The sequence below is a fragment of the Moschus berezovskii genome, chromosome 27 (genome assembly GCF_049115385.1).
Source record: "Moschus berezovskii isolate FMDL1 chromosome 27, NW_MosBer_1.0, whole genome shotgun sequence".
Classification (NCBI taxonomy): Eukaryota; Metazoa; Chordata; class Mammalia; order Artiodactyla; family Moschidae; genus Moschus; species Moschus berezovskii.
The window spans coordinates 38,741,121-38,756,379 of NC_142486.1; the positions used below are offsets into that span (position 1 = coordinate 38,741,121).

The 15,259-nt window shown below is 47.1% G+C and overlaps 1 protein-coding gene across 2 annotated transcripts in view; it reads right to left on the reverse strand.

Moving 5' to 3' along the window:
• The window catches only part of DNAJA3 (DnaJ heat shock protein family (Hsp40) member A3), a 32,432-nt gene extending 23,940 nt beyond the window's left edge, over positions 1–8,492 (reverse strand). For both annotated transcript variants that reach the window (XM_055409379.2, XM_055409378.2), the window contains exon 1: positions 8,253–8,492. In XM_055409379.2, coding sequence (XP_055265354.2) covers positions 8,253–8,463 — 211 coding nt within the window. In that variant the 5' untranslated portion in view covers positions 8,464–8,492. The remainder of the gene's footprint in view (positions 1–8,252) is intronic.
• Between the last annotated feature and the right edge of the window lie 6,767 nt (positions 8,493–15,259).

Genomic DNA, 15,259 nt, shown 5'->3' on the forward strand with positions numbered 1-15,259 from the left:
CGCTCCCCTAGAAACAATACATATATACAGACACACAAGGTTAAACAACCCTGTGCCAGAACCTCTGTTGACCCCAGAGCACATCAGAGCACACGGCAGCCCCGCCTCCATGCCCTGCCTTCCTTTCAGCCTCCTGCATCAGCAGCAGCGAGGAAGCTGATGGGACACAGCCACTCAACCTCCCTCAACTCTACAGCCCTGTCACCGAGTGAAGGTGGGGGAGCCGCTCTACAACCCGCCTCCTAACTCCCAACCCATCCTGTGACAACTGAAGATGTAGAAGGAGGGGCTGGGGGTGCGGAACAGCCAAGTTAAGGCGGAGGGGACGGGAGGGCCAAGAAAGAGAATGAGGACCAGGGGGCAGCTCCAGGTTTTTAAGTCAAAGGTTCCCCTGCCAGAGAGATTCACCACTCATTCATTCAGCAAATACGCCTGCCAGGCACTGGGCTCCTTGCAGCAGACACAGCAGCAAATCATGCCAAAGGTCCTGCCCTCCAGGAGCTTGCATTCATTCATGATCTCCACACTGGACTAGGCACTGAGGACATGGACTGAGTAAAAGACTCAAAGCCAGGGCCCTCAAGGAGCTCCCAATCCAGCAGGGGCGTGTGGGAAGCAGTGTGAGAAGGGACGTCAGTGCACAGGAATGCAGAGTGAGAGCACACAGGATCACCTAACCAGGGCCTCTCAACCCCCACACTGCTGAAGATGGGAGGATCCGATTCCCTGCTGGGGGGTGGAGGGCTGTTAAGGGCTGAACTGTGTCCCCGGCCCAAATTCATATGCTGAAGTCCTAACCCTCAGCGCTTGAGAACGTGACTGTATTTGAAAATGGGATCTTTAAAGAGGGCCCAGCAAAAGTCTCGGACTATAGCCTTCAAAACTGTGAAAAAAGTAACCTATCTTTTTAAGCCACTTATTCTCTGTACTTTCTTATTGCAGCCCTGTGTATTTATTTATATCCTAACATACCTAAGTGCTTATTGGAGGATGTGTTAGCAGGATCCCCAGCTACCTAGTTACCAGGAGCACCTCCCAATCTCAAACAGGTAACTAAAACTCCAGACATTGCCAGTTGCCCCCTGGAGGGCAGAATCACCCGCAGCTGAAAACCAGCACAACCCAGTCTCGGAAGTCTCAGTGAAGGTCTTCTAAGGCAGCTGCTGTTAATGCAAAAATTAATTTTGCTAAGGAGGGCTGGAATCCGTCCAGATTTACACCTGCAGTCCTGGCGTTCTTTCTAATAGCATTCTCATTCGCTTTCAGAAAGTGCTCCCTTTGGCAGTTACATCATATGATCACCTTTGGTCTGGAGGGAGAGAGAAAGTCCTTGTGCAACTGCAGGTGCTACGACATAATTAGAGACTCTTAAGTGTGTGTGGAGGTGGGGCAGGGTAGAGGGGGGTTAGAGATGATGATGACAATGATAGGTGCTGGGAATAAACAGAAAGGCCTCTGAGTATATTAGCTGTTGCTGTTGTTCAGTGGCTAAATCGTGTCCAGCTTTTTGTGACCCCATGGACTGCAGCACACCAGTCTTCCCTATCCTTCACTATCTCCCCAAATTTGCTCAAACTCACACCCATCAAGTCAGTGATGCTAAAGTTTGGATTTTATCCTGAGGATAAGAGGAAGCTACTGCCAAATCTTAAACAGAGACTTGATCAGATCTGCATGAAAAAGAACTCTCAAACCATTAACAACAAGGACTGGGAAACAACTTAAAATCTGTGTAGACACAAAAGACAGCCAAGGGTACTGAGCATATCCAGGAGGGTGCCAAGATTAAGGATAATCAGACAAGAGAACAAGTAGGGAACAGTCAGTTCAGTTGCTCACTCATGTCTGACTCTTTGCGACCCCATGGACTGCAGCACACCAGGCCTTCCTGTGCATCACCAACTTGCACCAGAGTTGGCTCAAACTCATATCCATTGAGTTGGTGATGCCATCCAACTATCTTATCCTCTGTCATCCCTTTCTCCTCCCGCCTTCAATCTTTCCCAGCATCAGGGTCTTTTCAAATGAGTCAGTTCTTCGCATCAGGTGGCCACAGTATTGGAGTGTCAGCTTCAGCACCAGTCCTTGCAATAATATTCAGGACTGATCTTTAGGATGGACTGGGTGGATCTCCTTGCAGTTCAAGGGACTCTCTAGAGTCTTTTCTCCAACACCACAGCTCAAAAGCATCAATTCTTTGACACTTAGCTTTCTTTATAGTCTAACTCACATCCATACATGACTACTGGAAAAACCATAGCTTTGACTAGATGGACCTTTGTTGGCAAAGTAATGCCTCTGCTTTTTAATATGCTGTCTAGGTTAGTCATAACTTTCTTCCAAGGAGCAAGCGTCTTTTAATTTCATGGCTGCAGTCATCATCTGCAGTGATTTTGGAGCCCAAGAAAATAAAGTCTCTCACTGTTTCCCCATCTATTTGTCATGAAGTAATGGGACCAGATGCCACGATCTTCGATTTCTGAATATTGAGTTTCAAGCCAACTTTTTCACTCTCCTTTCCCTTTCATCAACAGGCTCTTTAGTTCTTCTTCACATTCCGCCACAAGGGTGGTGTCATCTGCATAGCTGAGGTTACGATATTTCTCCCGGCAATCTTGATTCCAGCTTGTGCTTCATCCAGTCCAGCATTTCTCATGACATACTCTGCATATAAGTAAGCAGGGTGACAATATACAGCCTTGATGTATTCCTTTCCTGATTTGGAACCAGTCTGTTGTTCCATGTCCAGTTCTAACTGTTGCTTCCTGACCTGCATACCACTTTCTTAGGAGGCTGGTCAGGTGATCTGGTATTCCCATCTCTTTTAAGAATCTTCCATAGTTTGTTGTGATTCACACAGTCAAAGGCTTTGGCATAGTTAATAAAGCAGAAGTAGATGTTCCTCTGGAACTCTCTCACTTTTTCAATGATAAAACGGATGTCGGCAATTTGACCTCTGGTTCCTCTGCCTTTTCTAAATCCAGCTTGAACATCTGGAAGTTCATGGTTCACGTACTGTAGAAGCCTTGCTTGGAGAATTTTGAGCATTACTTTGCTAGCATGTGAGATGAGTCCAATTGCGCGGTAGTTTGAGCATTCTTTAGCACTGCCTTTTTTTGGGACTGGAATGAAAATTGACCTTTTCCAGTCCTGTGGCCACTGCTGAGTTTTCCAAATTTGCTGGCATATTGAGTGCAGCACTTTCACAGCATCCTTTTTTAGGACTTGAAATAGCTCAACTGGAATTCCATCACCTCCACTAGCTTTGTTCATAGTGATGCTTCCTAAGGCCCACTTGACTTCACATTCCAAGATGTCTGGCTCCAGGTGAGTGATCACATCATTGTGATTATCTGGGTCATGAAGATCTTTTTTGTATAGTTCTGTGTATTCTTGCCACCTCTTCTTAATATCTTCTGTTTCTATTTGGTCCATACCATTTCTGTCCTTTATTAATCCCATCTATACATGAAATGTTCCGTTGGTATCTCTAATTTTCTTGAAGCGATCTCTTGTTTTTCCCATTTTGCTGTTTTCCTCTATTTCTTTGCATTGATCACTGAGGGAGGCTTTCTTAAATCTCTCCTTGCTATTCTTTAAAACCCTGCATTCAAATGGGTATATCTTTCCTTTACTCCTTTGCCTTTCACTTCTCTTCTTTTCACAGCTATTTGTAAGGCCTCCTCAGACAACCATTTTGTCTTTGTGCATTTCTTTTTCTTGGGGATGGTCTTCATCCCTGCCTCCTGTACAATGTCATGGACCTCCGTCCATAGTTCTTCAGGCACTCTGTCAGATCTAATCCCTTGAATCTATTTCTCACTTCCACTGTATAGTCGTAAGGGATTTGACTTAGGTCATACCTGAAAGGTCTAGTGGTTTTCCCTACTTTCTTCAATTTAAGTCTGAATTTGGCAATGAGTTCATGATCTGAGCCACAGTCAGCTCCTGGTCTTGATTTTACTGACTGTATAGAGCTTCTCCATCTTTGGCTGCAAAGAATATAATCAATCTGATTTTGGTATTGACCATCTGGTTATGTCCATGTGTAGAGTCGTCTCTCATGTGGTTGGAAGAGAGTGTTTGCTATGACCACTGTGTTCTCTTGGCAAAACTCCACTAGCCTTTGCCCTGCTTCATTCTGTACTCCAAGGCCAAATTTGCCTGTTACTCCAGGTATTTCTTCAGAGAAGGCAATGGCACCCCACTCCAGTACTCTTGCCTAGAAAATCCCATGGATAGAGGAGCCTGGTAGGCTGCAGTCCGTCGGGTCGCTAAGGGTCGGACATGACTGAGCGACTTCACTTTCACTTTTCACTTCCACACATTGGAGAAGGAAATGGCAACCCGCTCCAGTGTTCTTGCCTGGAGAATCCCAGGGACGGGGGAGCCTGGTGGGCTTCCGTCTATGGGGTCACATAGAGTCGGACACGACTGAAGTGACTTAGCAGCAGCAGCAGCATCCAGGTATTTCTTGACTTCCTACTTTTGCATTCCAGTCCCCTATAATGAAAAGGACATCTTTTTGGGGTGTTAGTTCTAGAAGGTCTTGTAGGTCTTCATAGAACCATTCAATTTCAGCTTCTTCAGCATTACTGGTCAGGGCATAGACTTGGATTACTGTGACATTGAATGGTTTGCCTTGGAAACAAACAGAGATCATTCTGTTGTTTTTGACATTGCATCCAAGTACTGCATTTCGGACTCTTTTTTTGACTATGATGGCTACTCCATTTCTTCTAAGGGATTCTTGCCCACCGTAGTAGATATAATGGTCATCTGAGTTAAATTCACCCATTTCAGTCCATTTTAGTTTGCTGATTCCTAAAATATCGATGTTCACACTTGCCAACTCCTGTTTGACCAGTTCCAATTTGCCTTGATTTATGGACCTAACATTCCAAGTTCCTATGCAACATTGCTCTTTACAGCACTGGACTTGACTTCCATCACCTGTCACATCCATAACTGGGTGGTGGTGTTGCTTTGGCTCTATCTCTTCATTCTTTCTGAAGCTGGTTCTCCACTGACCTCCAGTAGCATATTGGGCACCTACTGACCTGGGGAGTTCATCTTTCAATGTCCTACCTTTTTGCCTTTTCATACTGTTCATGGGGTTCTCAAGGCAAGAATACTGGTTTGCCATTACAAATCAGAAGCAGGAAGCAGATCGTATTTTCTGGATTCCCCCACACTGACTGACCCTAGATTTCCTGCAATATGAAAAGCAGACAGTGCAGGAGCAGCAGGGACCACTTTCTTTGGTCATATTTGAGAAAAAACAACAGAGCTAGTGTCTAAGCACTTCGCTTCACTGCAGGAGTGAGAGGTTACCTTGACCTACCCTGCCTCTTCCCCCATCCCCTTTCTAAACCAGAAGGCAGAGGTCGTTAGTGGCAAAGGTTCTGGAAGCTGTAGGTTCAACATCATGAGGAGACAACTTAGGCTTGAGTTAAGAACAGGAGACAGTAATGTGCAAAACTGACTATAAAGACAAGTCACATTGAACTAGTAGAAGTTTGATGGCTTCTGACACCATCCCAAAAGCATCGATGATTAGCAATGATATAGCAAGAGTTCACTTAATAGATACATTCCCCACCACCCAAGATATGACCAATAAATGTCTGGACCGTTTCAGAACAAGCCAGAACAGGATGAGCCTCCAAGTCATCCCAAGAATAGCCAACCTTCCACTCTGGGAGAAGGTGTGAAGTAACTACCTTCCATTCTGGGAGAAGAAGTCAGCTTTAAAGTGTTGTTTCAACATCATCTAATTGTACTACCGGATCTGCGATGAGATTGCAGACCAATGTTTGGGAGCTGAGTTGATGCCCTAAGATGTGATAGGTAACAGAGCACCATGAAGGACGCTACATCTCACACATGTTCAACCCCTGATACAAAACATGCCCACTGTGGGCACTGGGCTCACTTGGGGAAAGGGACAGCTGACCACATAGTTCCTCAGTAATGACCCCATGCCAGGCTCAGTATTTAGGGCTTGTCTGTCTCCTTCCACACATACACAATCACCAAAAAATGTTCCCCAAATGTGTACATACGTGATATGAACAAATTTACCTTCATAGATATCTAAGTAATTATATTTCAGCATAAAGATGCAGGCAAATGCTATTCACGACAACCTTGACATCAGAAAATGTTGGCAAAACCTAAAAAAGACCACTTTAGCTCATACTGAGAAATATAGCATGACATCATTTCCAAATCCTGAGGAAACCAGGGCAGACTCCTGTGAGGAAATATAGGTAGCAGGAACAGAGTAAACAAATGGGATCACCTGACCAAAATCACATTCCCATCTCTTTGTTCTCTGCTGTATCCCCAGTACCTAGAACAGAACCTGGCATATGACAAGTCCTCAATAAATACCTGTAAATTAAAATATTTTCAACTAAGGAATGAGAAGCACAAAAGGATTTAAACAATCCACCCAGGTCTCTCTGTCTCACACACCACACACACTACTGGAACCAGTGTTCGCTGTACAAGGCAATCACAATTACTGATACATAGTGACTGGCTTTTATGCAAGCATTACAAAACTATATCTTATTAGGACACTGTCTTAAGTAAATTACCTTGTCAGGACCCTCTAATTAATCATCCCTGTAAGTTTATACATAAAATAGCATTTGCACAAAGCCTAGGGGACACAAACATCTAGCACAATTCAGGCACATAATTAGTGGTTCAATGTTTCCTCCTTCCTTATCTCACTGTAAGGAAAATTGCCCAAACACACAGCATAAAAAACCACCATGGTTAAGCTAAAAAGCTTAATATATGCTAATTCACCATCACCCCCATCAATTACAGAAGCAGCAGGTAAGGAGCAATTACTTTCTAGTTTTGTGACATTCTACAGGTTAACATCTAAGACTCAGTTTCTTAACCTATAAAACAGAACAATAGTGGGAATTCCCTGGCAGTCCAGTGGTTAGGAGTTCTCACTTTCACTGCAGGGGCCCAGCTCCATTCCTGGTTGGGGGGACTAACATCCCACAAGACCACCAGCTTCGCCAAATAATAGTAAGTGTCAACCTCATGGAAGTAATCCATGCCTCATACACAGAAAGTGCTTAGTAAATATTAGTTTGCATTTTTATTGCTATAACCAACACACAGTGCTCAGTTCCTCAAGTGTCCGACTCTTCGTGATTCCAAAACTGTAGCCCGCCAGGCTCTGTCCATGGAATTTCCCAGGTACAAATAATAGAGTGGGGTGCCATTTCCTTCTCCAGGGGATCTCCCCGACCCAGGGATAGAACCTGCGTCTCCTGCACTGGCAGGTCAGATTCTCTACCGCACTGATCCACCAGGGAAGTCCAATAACCCACATGCTGCTGCTGCTGCTGCTAAGTCACTTCAGTCGTGTCCGACTCTGTGTGACCCCATAGACGGAAGCCCACCAGGCTCCCCTGTCCCTGGGATTCTCTAGGCAAGAACACTGGAGTGGGTTGCCATTTCCTTCTCCAATATGTGAAAGTGAAAGTGAAGTCGCTCAGTCGTATCCGACCCTTAGCGACCCCCCCGGACTGCAGCCTACCAGGCTCCTCCATCCATGGGATTTTCTAGGCAACAGTACTGGAGTGGCTTGCCATTGCCTTCTCCAAATAACCCACATAAAGACCTCTAAAAAACAGTGTGCCCTTCGATTTACACCAAGTGGCCGAAAGAGACGAAGCTCTGAAAGAACAACTCTAGATTCGGGACAACTCTCCTTATCTAACTTTATGACCTTGGGCGGGTCAACTCTGCTAGAACCTCAGTTTCCCATTCTTTAAAATGGGGATGATTATCCCCAGCTTGTAGGGCTGTTACCATCAAGTGAGATGAGGTACACAGTGCCCACCGAGCCCAAGAGCAGGTGCTCACCGAAAAGCTTTTACCTCTGCCCCGCCGCTACAGGCTAGGAAGTAGAAGGATGAGAAAGGAATTGGGCAGGGGAGCAGTAGACGGCGGGAAAGAGGCCTCCAGAAATGTTGCCAGAGAGGTGAAGGTTCACGGCCTCGGAGCGTTTTGTCCCCTCCTCTAGAGGCTCCACGCAGCTCTTCCTCCTTCACCGCTTCTGAGCAGCCATTTGACTCTCTCTGCCTCCTGCCGGCCCACCTCCCTCGAGCGGTTCCGCAAGTAGGTGAGAAGACACACTCCATCCTGCTACCCCCGGAGCTGGAGCGAAGCGAGTCACTCCTTTCCAAGCCTTGGGCGCTAGAGCCTGCCCTCACCTGTGAAGCTGACACCGGGTCTCAATGTCAGCAGCGCCCCGGGACCGCGACCTCCCAGGGAAGGCGGGAAGGCGGTGACGCTCAAATTGCGGCCCAGCGACGCCCCCACCACGCCCCCCATGGGCGGCCGGGCCCCTCTCCCCGCTGCAGCCGGCAGCCGCGGGGTCCCCACAGCCACCAGCAACCAGCGTGTGGAGCGCCGCGCCGCCATCTTGGCCCGGGGACACTGCGCCTGCGCCACCCGGCTCAAGGCGGCCTCAAGAGGACGACGCACGCGCGCGGAGCCGGCGCTTCCGGGGGCGGGGCCTGCTGCGGGCACTCGAGGAGGGAGGGGGGAAAGAAAAAAAAACTACGAGCGTTGCGCGTGCGCATCCTCACTTAGTGCGCTTTCTCGGTCGCCGACGCCGAAAAGGTATTTACTCTAAAAAGTGATAATTGATAACTTGGCTTAAGAAGATCCTTCATTCTGTCCTGGACGATCAATATTACATCTTATCTGTATAAAGACGTGGTTGAATGTAGCCGAATGTAACGGGTCTGGGGCCTGGCCGGGTGGGGGGGGCGGGGCGGACTACAAGTCCCGGCGTGCAATGCGGCCGTACATCCCGCAGATCCCAGCATGCTGTGCGGCTTTCTTCCTCTTGACCCGGAGTCTCGCGTTCTTGCTGAGGTTTACTCACTCGTGTGCGCAATCGGTTGCCTTGGTTAACCTATTCCCAGAGCCAGGCTTCACGCTGACTCTTCCTCTGGCTGATTCACCACGAAAAGGACTTGGATCGCTCGGCTCTCTGCTAAGCGTATTTGTCTTCTCCAAACCTGTAGTGAACTTGCCGATCGCGGACTGTGGGCCAAGCTACCCAGAAACGAGTTTAATAAACGTTGTGGGTACCTACACGGTGCCACGCGCGTTCTAGAACGTCGAGGATACAGTGATGACTGACACACCATCCCTGCTTTGGCGGAGCACACAGTGAGGCGAGAGGCCTCTTAGCCACTGAGATAACGTGGTCGATGCTATCAAAGGTGTAAACAGTGTTACAGGCACACAGGCAAGAGTTTCTCCAACAGATTGGGGGTATTGCGGTGTCAGAGAAGGCATCTAAGAGGCAACATTTGAGTTGGACTTTGGTGAAAACTGCGCCAGGTTGGAATGAAGGGGAAGAGTGTTCTAAAGTGCAGGAACTTCAAAGGCATATGCGAAAGTACTTGCCCTGTACGCGCTAGCTAAACTTGGGATATATGACTGGAGCTGAGTCTAGAAAGAAGAACCTGGCCTGGTTAGTCCTGCAAAGGGGTTTCCGCTTTCACTCTCTTACCACCACCCCTAACAATAGAAAGGGAACCTGAGGGCTCCTGGATGGATTTAAGTTGATGTGTGCTCCTTGCCCCTCCTCAATTACACATGACATTTTTGTGTATGTGGTTATTAATCTGGGGAAATACCCATAGATTTCATCAGTCAAATTCTCCTCAGGCTCTAAGATTGAAAGAAGGTTAAAAACCACTGGTCCAGTGAAGAACAGTTAGGCTGCTGTAAACTGCAAGGAATACTGGGCTAGGGAATTCAGAGAACTGAGGTGAGCAAGGGATATTATGGAGAAACAGGAAAAGATTGACATGGGATGGGAAGCGAGTATAAATTTGTTTGATATATTCAACAAATATTTAAATGTCTCCAGCATAGTGCTTTTGGGCTTCCCTGGTGGCCCAGACGGTAAAGAATCTGTCTGCACTTGGGGAGACCTGGGTTCAATCCCTTGGTTGGGAAGATCCCCTGGGGAAGGGTGCGGCAACCCATTCTAGTATTCTTGCCTGGAGAATTCCCATGGGCAGAGAAGCCTGGCAGGCTACAGTCCTTGGGGTTGCAAAGAGTCAGACACGACTGAGCGACTAAGCATAGCACAGCATAGCGCTCTAAGAGTATGGGCTCTGGAGTCAGACTGCCCGGGACCAAAAGCTGTGTGTCCTTCGAGAACTTACTTTACCTCTCTATGCCCATTTCCTTTCTCTAAAATGGGCATGGGCTTCCCTGGTGGCTCAGAGGTAGGGCGTAGTAATACCTCAAGGGATTATCTGAGGAGAGAGTGAGATAATCCGTGTAAAGCCTTCATACTGTACTTGGCATGTAGTAAGCGCTCAGTATGTGCTAAGGCTCTGTGCTAAGCGCTGGGACACCTGTGAGAATGCTGACAGTTACTTGCCCACAGGGATCCCAAAACCTAAGGGGAGGCGGGGGGGTGCTGGTTGAGAGAAGTACAGCTTTCAGGAATAAAAGTTGAGAACAAGAGCCAAAGAGATTTTCAGTTACCACCTCAGAGTGAGTTAGGAATGAGGGCTCACTAGTATGAAAACTTTGTCAGCCTTGTAACCCTCATTTTTGGTATTTTAGTCCCCCTCCTCCATCTATTTCCCCATAGTGATTAACAACGAAGATCCTCCATACAGAAGGTGGGTACATATTCTTGTTTTAGTGGGTAGCAGGAAGGCTATTTGTCAGGGAGCCTATATCTCCTCTTATGAAGCAGAGAGCCCAAGGATAGTGGAGTGGGTGAGGGTGGATACTAAAGGAAGGAAAAAAGGCCCTGAACAGAACACAGAAAGCCTCTGGCAAGATTCCCTGGTGAGGGGACTTCCCTGTGATCCAGTGGTTAAGAATCCACCTTCCAATGCAGGGACGTGGGTTCAATCCCTGGTCAGGAACTAAGATCCCAGATGTCACGAGGAAACTATACCCGCATGCTTCAACTAGGGGCAACTGTACCCGCATGCCTCAACTAGGGGCAACTATACCCGCATGCCTCAATGAGAGACACAGCCAAGGGAAAAAAAGACTTCCTGGAGAGAATAGCCTAGGCCTGCTCCTTGTTTCTCTCACTGCTGATCACCATAGAAAAACAGGAGATGATACAATTACTAACGTGAGTATGGTACAAAGCTATGGTACAAAGTCTCCACAGACGTGGTCCTCGGTTTGTGCTTCCTGAATCAGCCTGAGTCGACGGTTGTTTGGAGACAATGAATATGCTCTTTTTATGTTCTTTAAGCAGTGGTCATGCCAAACTAAAAATCCTGGGAAAGGAACGGTTTGGGGGAAAAAGATAATGACTTTTTTTTTTTCCTTTGGCTACGCTGGGTCTTCACTGCAGTGCTTGGGTTTTCTTGTTGCGGAGCACAGGCATTAGACGTGTGAGCTCAGTGGTTTTGGCTTGCTGGCTCTAGGGTGCATGGGCTTCAGTAGTTCCAGCACAAGGGCTCCTTAGTTGTGGCTGTCGGGCCCTGGAGCATACAGGCTTCAGTAGTTGTGGTGCACTGGCTTAGTTGCTCTGCAGCAGGTGGAATCTTCCCGGACCAGGGATCGAACCCATGTCTCTTGCACTGGCAGGCAGGTTCCCATCCACTGTTGCCACCAGCGAAGTCTGATGATGAATTATCTTTATCTGGACGTAATAACCTTGAGACATCTACGGGACCAATTTCAGGCAGTCCCTTTCCGGTTCACAAAGAACTTCCTCATGTTTTCTCTCTTGATACAATCACAGCCCTCTAGGTTAAGTAGGGCAGAGGCTAGCCCCGTTTTTACGAATGGACCCTCTCCTCAGCCTCCCATAAAACAACACCAAACTAAGCCCTGAAAAGTGAAAAGACTTCTCCAACGTCACACAGCTTGTGGGTCAGTGAACCACGATCTTCTAACAGCCAAACTAGAGCTCTTTACTTTAAATCATGTGCCTTCATAGACTATGTTCAATAGTTCCCAGTCATACCACTCTGGATGGCTTACAAAGCACTTCCTCATGGAGAATTTCATTTGCTTTTCACAACAAAAGGAAGCAGGGCTAATATTTACTACCACCCTCACCTACAGACTATTTCACTGCCATCCAAGTCTCTCAGCTGTGATAAAATGCAAACAGATCCTCCCCAGGCTTGTGATTAAAAAACTGGGATGAGCACACAGGACACAGCTACCCACACTGTCGGGCAGAATATGTCCTGGGTCTGCTTCCTCCACCACCTCCCCCCAACTTCCGCTGCCCCCTTCTTCAGCCTAAAGCCCAAAACTTGAGCTTTAAGGAGAAACAAACGTTTTGCAAGAGGCAGACAAGTTGCGCAAGCCTCTCCCCGTCTTCACTTCTCATTTTACTATTCCACTGGGCCCTCTCCAGCTCCCCCAAGTTGAGGAGGTCTGTGAGCGCTAGCAGGGAATTGAAGCATGGTCCACTGGGACATGCCAGACTGAAGGCCAAGGGAGACCAGAGGGTCTACCCCATGATTTCCAGTGGACACTGGCCACCTGAGGTACAAGGGACCTCCCAAGTCCTTGGCTGTGATGGAGTGGCTGGGCCTTCTCCACTGTGAGTGAGGAGCCCTTCCAGGGAGGGCAGAAGGGCCTAAGCCTTCAAGGGCAATACAAGCCAGCTCACCATTTCTCTAGCTGTAGTGTTTTTCTTTCCTCCCCAAGAGTGTGTGTGTGTGTGAGTTGCTCTGTCGTGTCTGACTTTGTGACCCCATGGACTGTAGCCTGCCAGGTTCCTCTATCCATGAGGATTCTCCAGGCAAGCATACTGGAGTGGGGTGCTAATCCCTTATCCAGGGTATCTTCCGGACCCAAAAATTGAACCCAGGTCTCCTGCATTGCAGGCAGATTCTTTAACCATCTAAGCTACCAAGGAAGCCCAAGAGAGTATGGGACAATTCCGAGGAAGTGTGGGGTGTCGGGCCCAGGTATTCCCAGGCCTGACATCTGCAATGGGTGCAGTTCCCTGCAGCAGGAGATGAACTGTGTCCTTGCCTGGCTCACCCAGGTATTTCCAATGGGACTTTCGAGGTAATGATTTCCTTAAAGGCACTTTAAACCACAAGTGACTCCAGCTCCCAGCAGAATACCCTTCTGCCCAAACCAGGCTTAAACTTCAGCAGTGTTTTACAAACCTGAGAAATGAACTTTTTTTTTTGAATACTTACTTTGGCTGTGTGGGGTCTTAGCTGCAGCACCCGGGATCTTCTTCATGTCATGTGGCTTCTTTCGTTGTGGCTTATGGACTCTCTTCTTGTGACCTTTGGGCTTAGTTGTCCCGTGGTATATGGGATCTTCTTCCCCAACCAGGGATTGATCCCATGTCCCCCTGCATTGCAAGGTGGATTTTTATTTATCATTTTCTTTTAATTATAGGGAGGTGGTTCCCTATGCCATGTAGCCTGCCATGCTCCTCTGTCAGTGGAACTCTCAAAGCAAGAATACTGGAGTGGGTTGCCATTCCCTTGTCCAGGGGATCTTCTCAACCAAGAGATTGAACCTGGGTCTCTGGCATTGTGGCCAGATTCTTTATGGTCTGAGCCACCAGGGAAGCCCAGCAAGGTGGATTTTTAAGAATTGGACCACCAGGGAAGTCCCTGAAAAGAACTCTTAAATGGAAAAAAAGGCGGGGGGGGGAGGAATCCCAGATGCTGAGAATAAAACTCTGGATCCCCCAGTGATTAGCAGACTCCAAAGTGCAAAACATCACCTTAGAAAATGACAGACTCTTCTATGGAAATGTCCTTTAGTTGTGAATTATCACCACAAAAGTTAAAAGGGTGTGTTTCTATTAAAATATTTGGGGACTTCCCTGGTGGTCCAGCGGTTAAGGCTTTCATTGCAAGGGGCATGGTTTCGATCCCTGGTCATGGAACTAAGATTCCCCCATGCTGCATGGTGTGGCCAAAAATAAATATACATAACTTGCAAAAAATCAGAACAAATCACTAGATGTAGTAAGACTTCTGAACCCCAAAACTACATGAGTACACCTCCATAAACAACAAAATGACAACACAAGCTGCACTGTCATGTTTTTCTCCATTTTTGAAATGTATTTTGTTGCTTAATAGTTCTTTACCTGTGTTGAGATAACTACACATGCCTTTCTATGCCAGCTCCTGAGATGAACATGGCAGGGCTTATGCATAAAAAATGTTTTCAATGTACATTTTAATAAACAGTCATTTCAGGGGCAGATAACTAGATCTAAATAATTTGCTGTTGGCACTGAAGCTGGCCGAATCCCTCCCTCTCTTGCAAAAATTCTACTTTACGGAAACCCACTGACCTTGCTGAAGATTAAGGGAACACCATGTCAGATACTTCTTTTCTTTAGCATCATAGTATAAAATAAAGATGCATCCTAAGGCTCTTTAATGCTTTTGTGTGTGTGTGTGTGTGTTTGGTTTCTTTTTGCTTGTCCCTTTTCTTTCTGCTGATGTCTCTTCCTGTGGTTACATGAAGCACTTCTGATTTTTCCAGAATGAGGACTTCACTACAAATGGACTCCCAAATTCTTGTTCATTATTAATTACTCTTGGAAACAGGACCTGTGAAATCAACATCATCTTGCCATGCACCTAGCTAACCAGACATCCTCCCTGTTTTGAAATTTGATCCACATTTTGATAGACTGCCTTTGAGGGTGGAGAGGTGTCTTCAAGTGTCCTTATAAGCAAACAAAGAGGTTGGGATTCTAGGATTGCAGAGACAAAGCTAGTAATTCTATCCCTGGGGGGCTAGAAAGAATCGTGCAGGCTATCAGTTGAGTTTTGCAATCCAAGAAGAAATTTATTCTGCTCAAGTCTGCAGCAGTCTTCCGAGTTCTGAACTCTCTACTACTAGAATCACTCTCTCCAGCTAGAATGGACCTGGCTACATGTGGGATGGTCACTCTCTGGGCCTTGATGATGTCCCTCTGGCCCTTCCCTCTCCCCTGCTATGGCACTCAAGTTGGTCACTATGGCAATCGAAAAGTTGACATTCTTCTAGTTTTCTTCCACCAGCCCCTAGTTCGTAGCAAGAGTTACATGACCCAGCACAGCCAGGGTCAGAACTTTAACCCCCAGAGGTAACAAATGGACGTTTAGTCACTCCGCTGTGTCTGACTCTTTGCCACCCCATGACTGCAGCAGGCCAAGTTTCCCTGTCCTTCACTATCTCCTGGAGTTGCTCAAACTCATGTCCACTGAGTCGGTGATGCCAT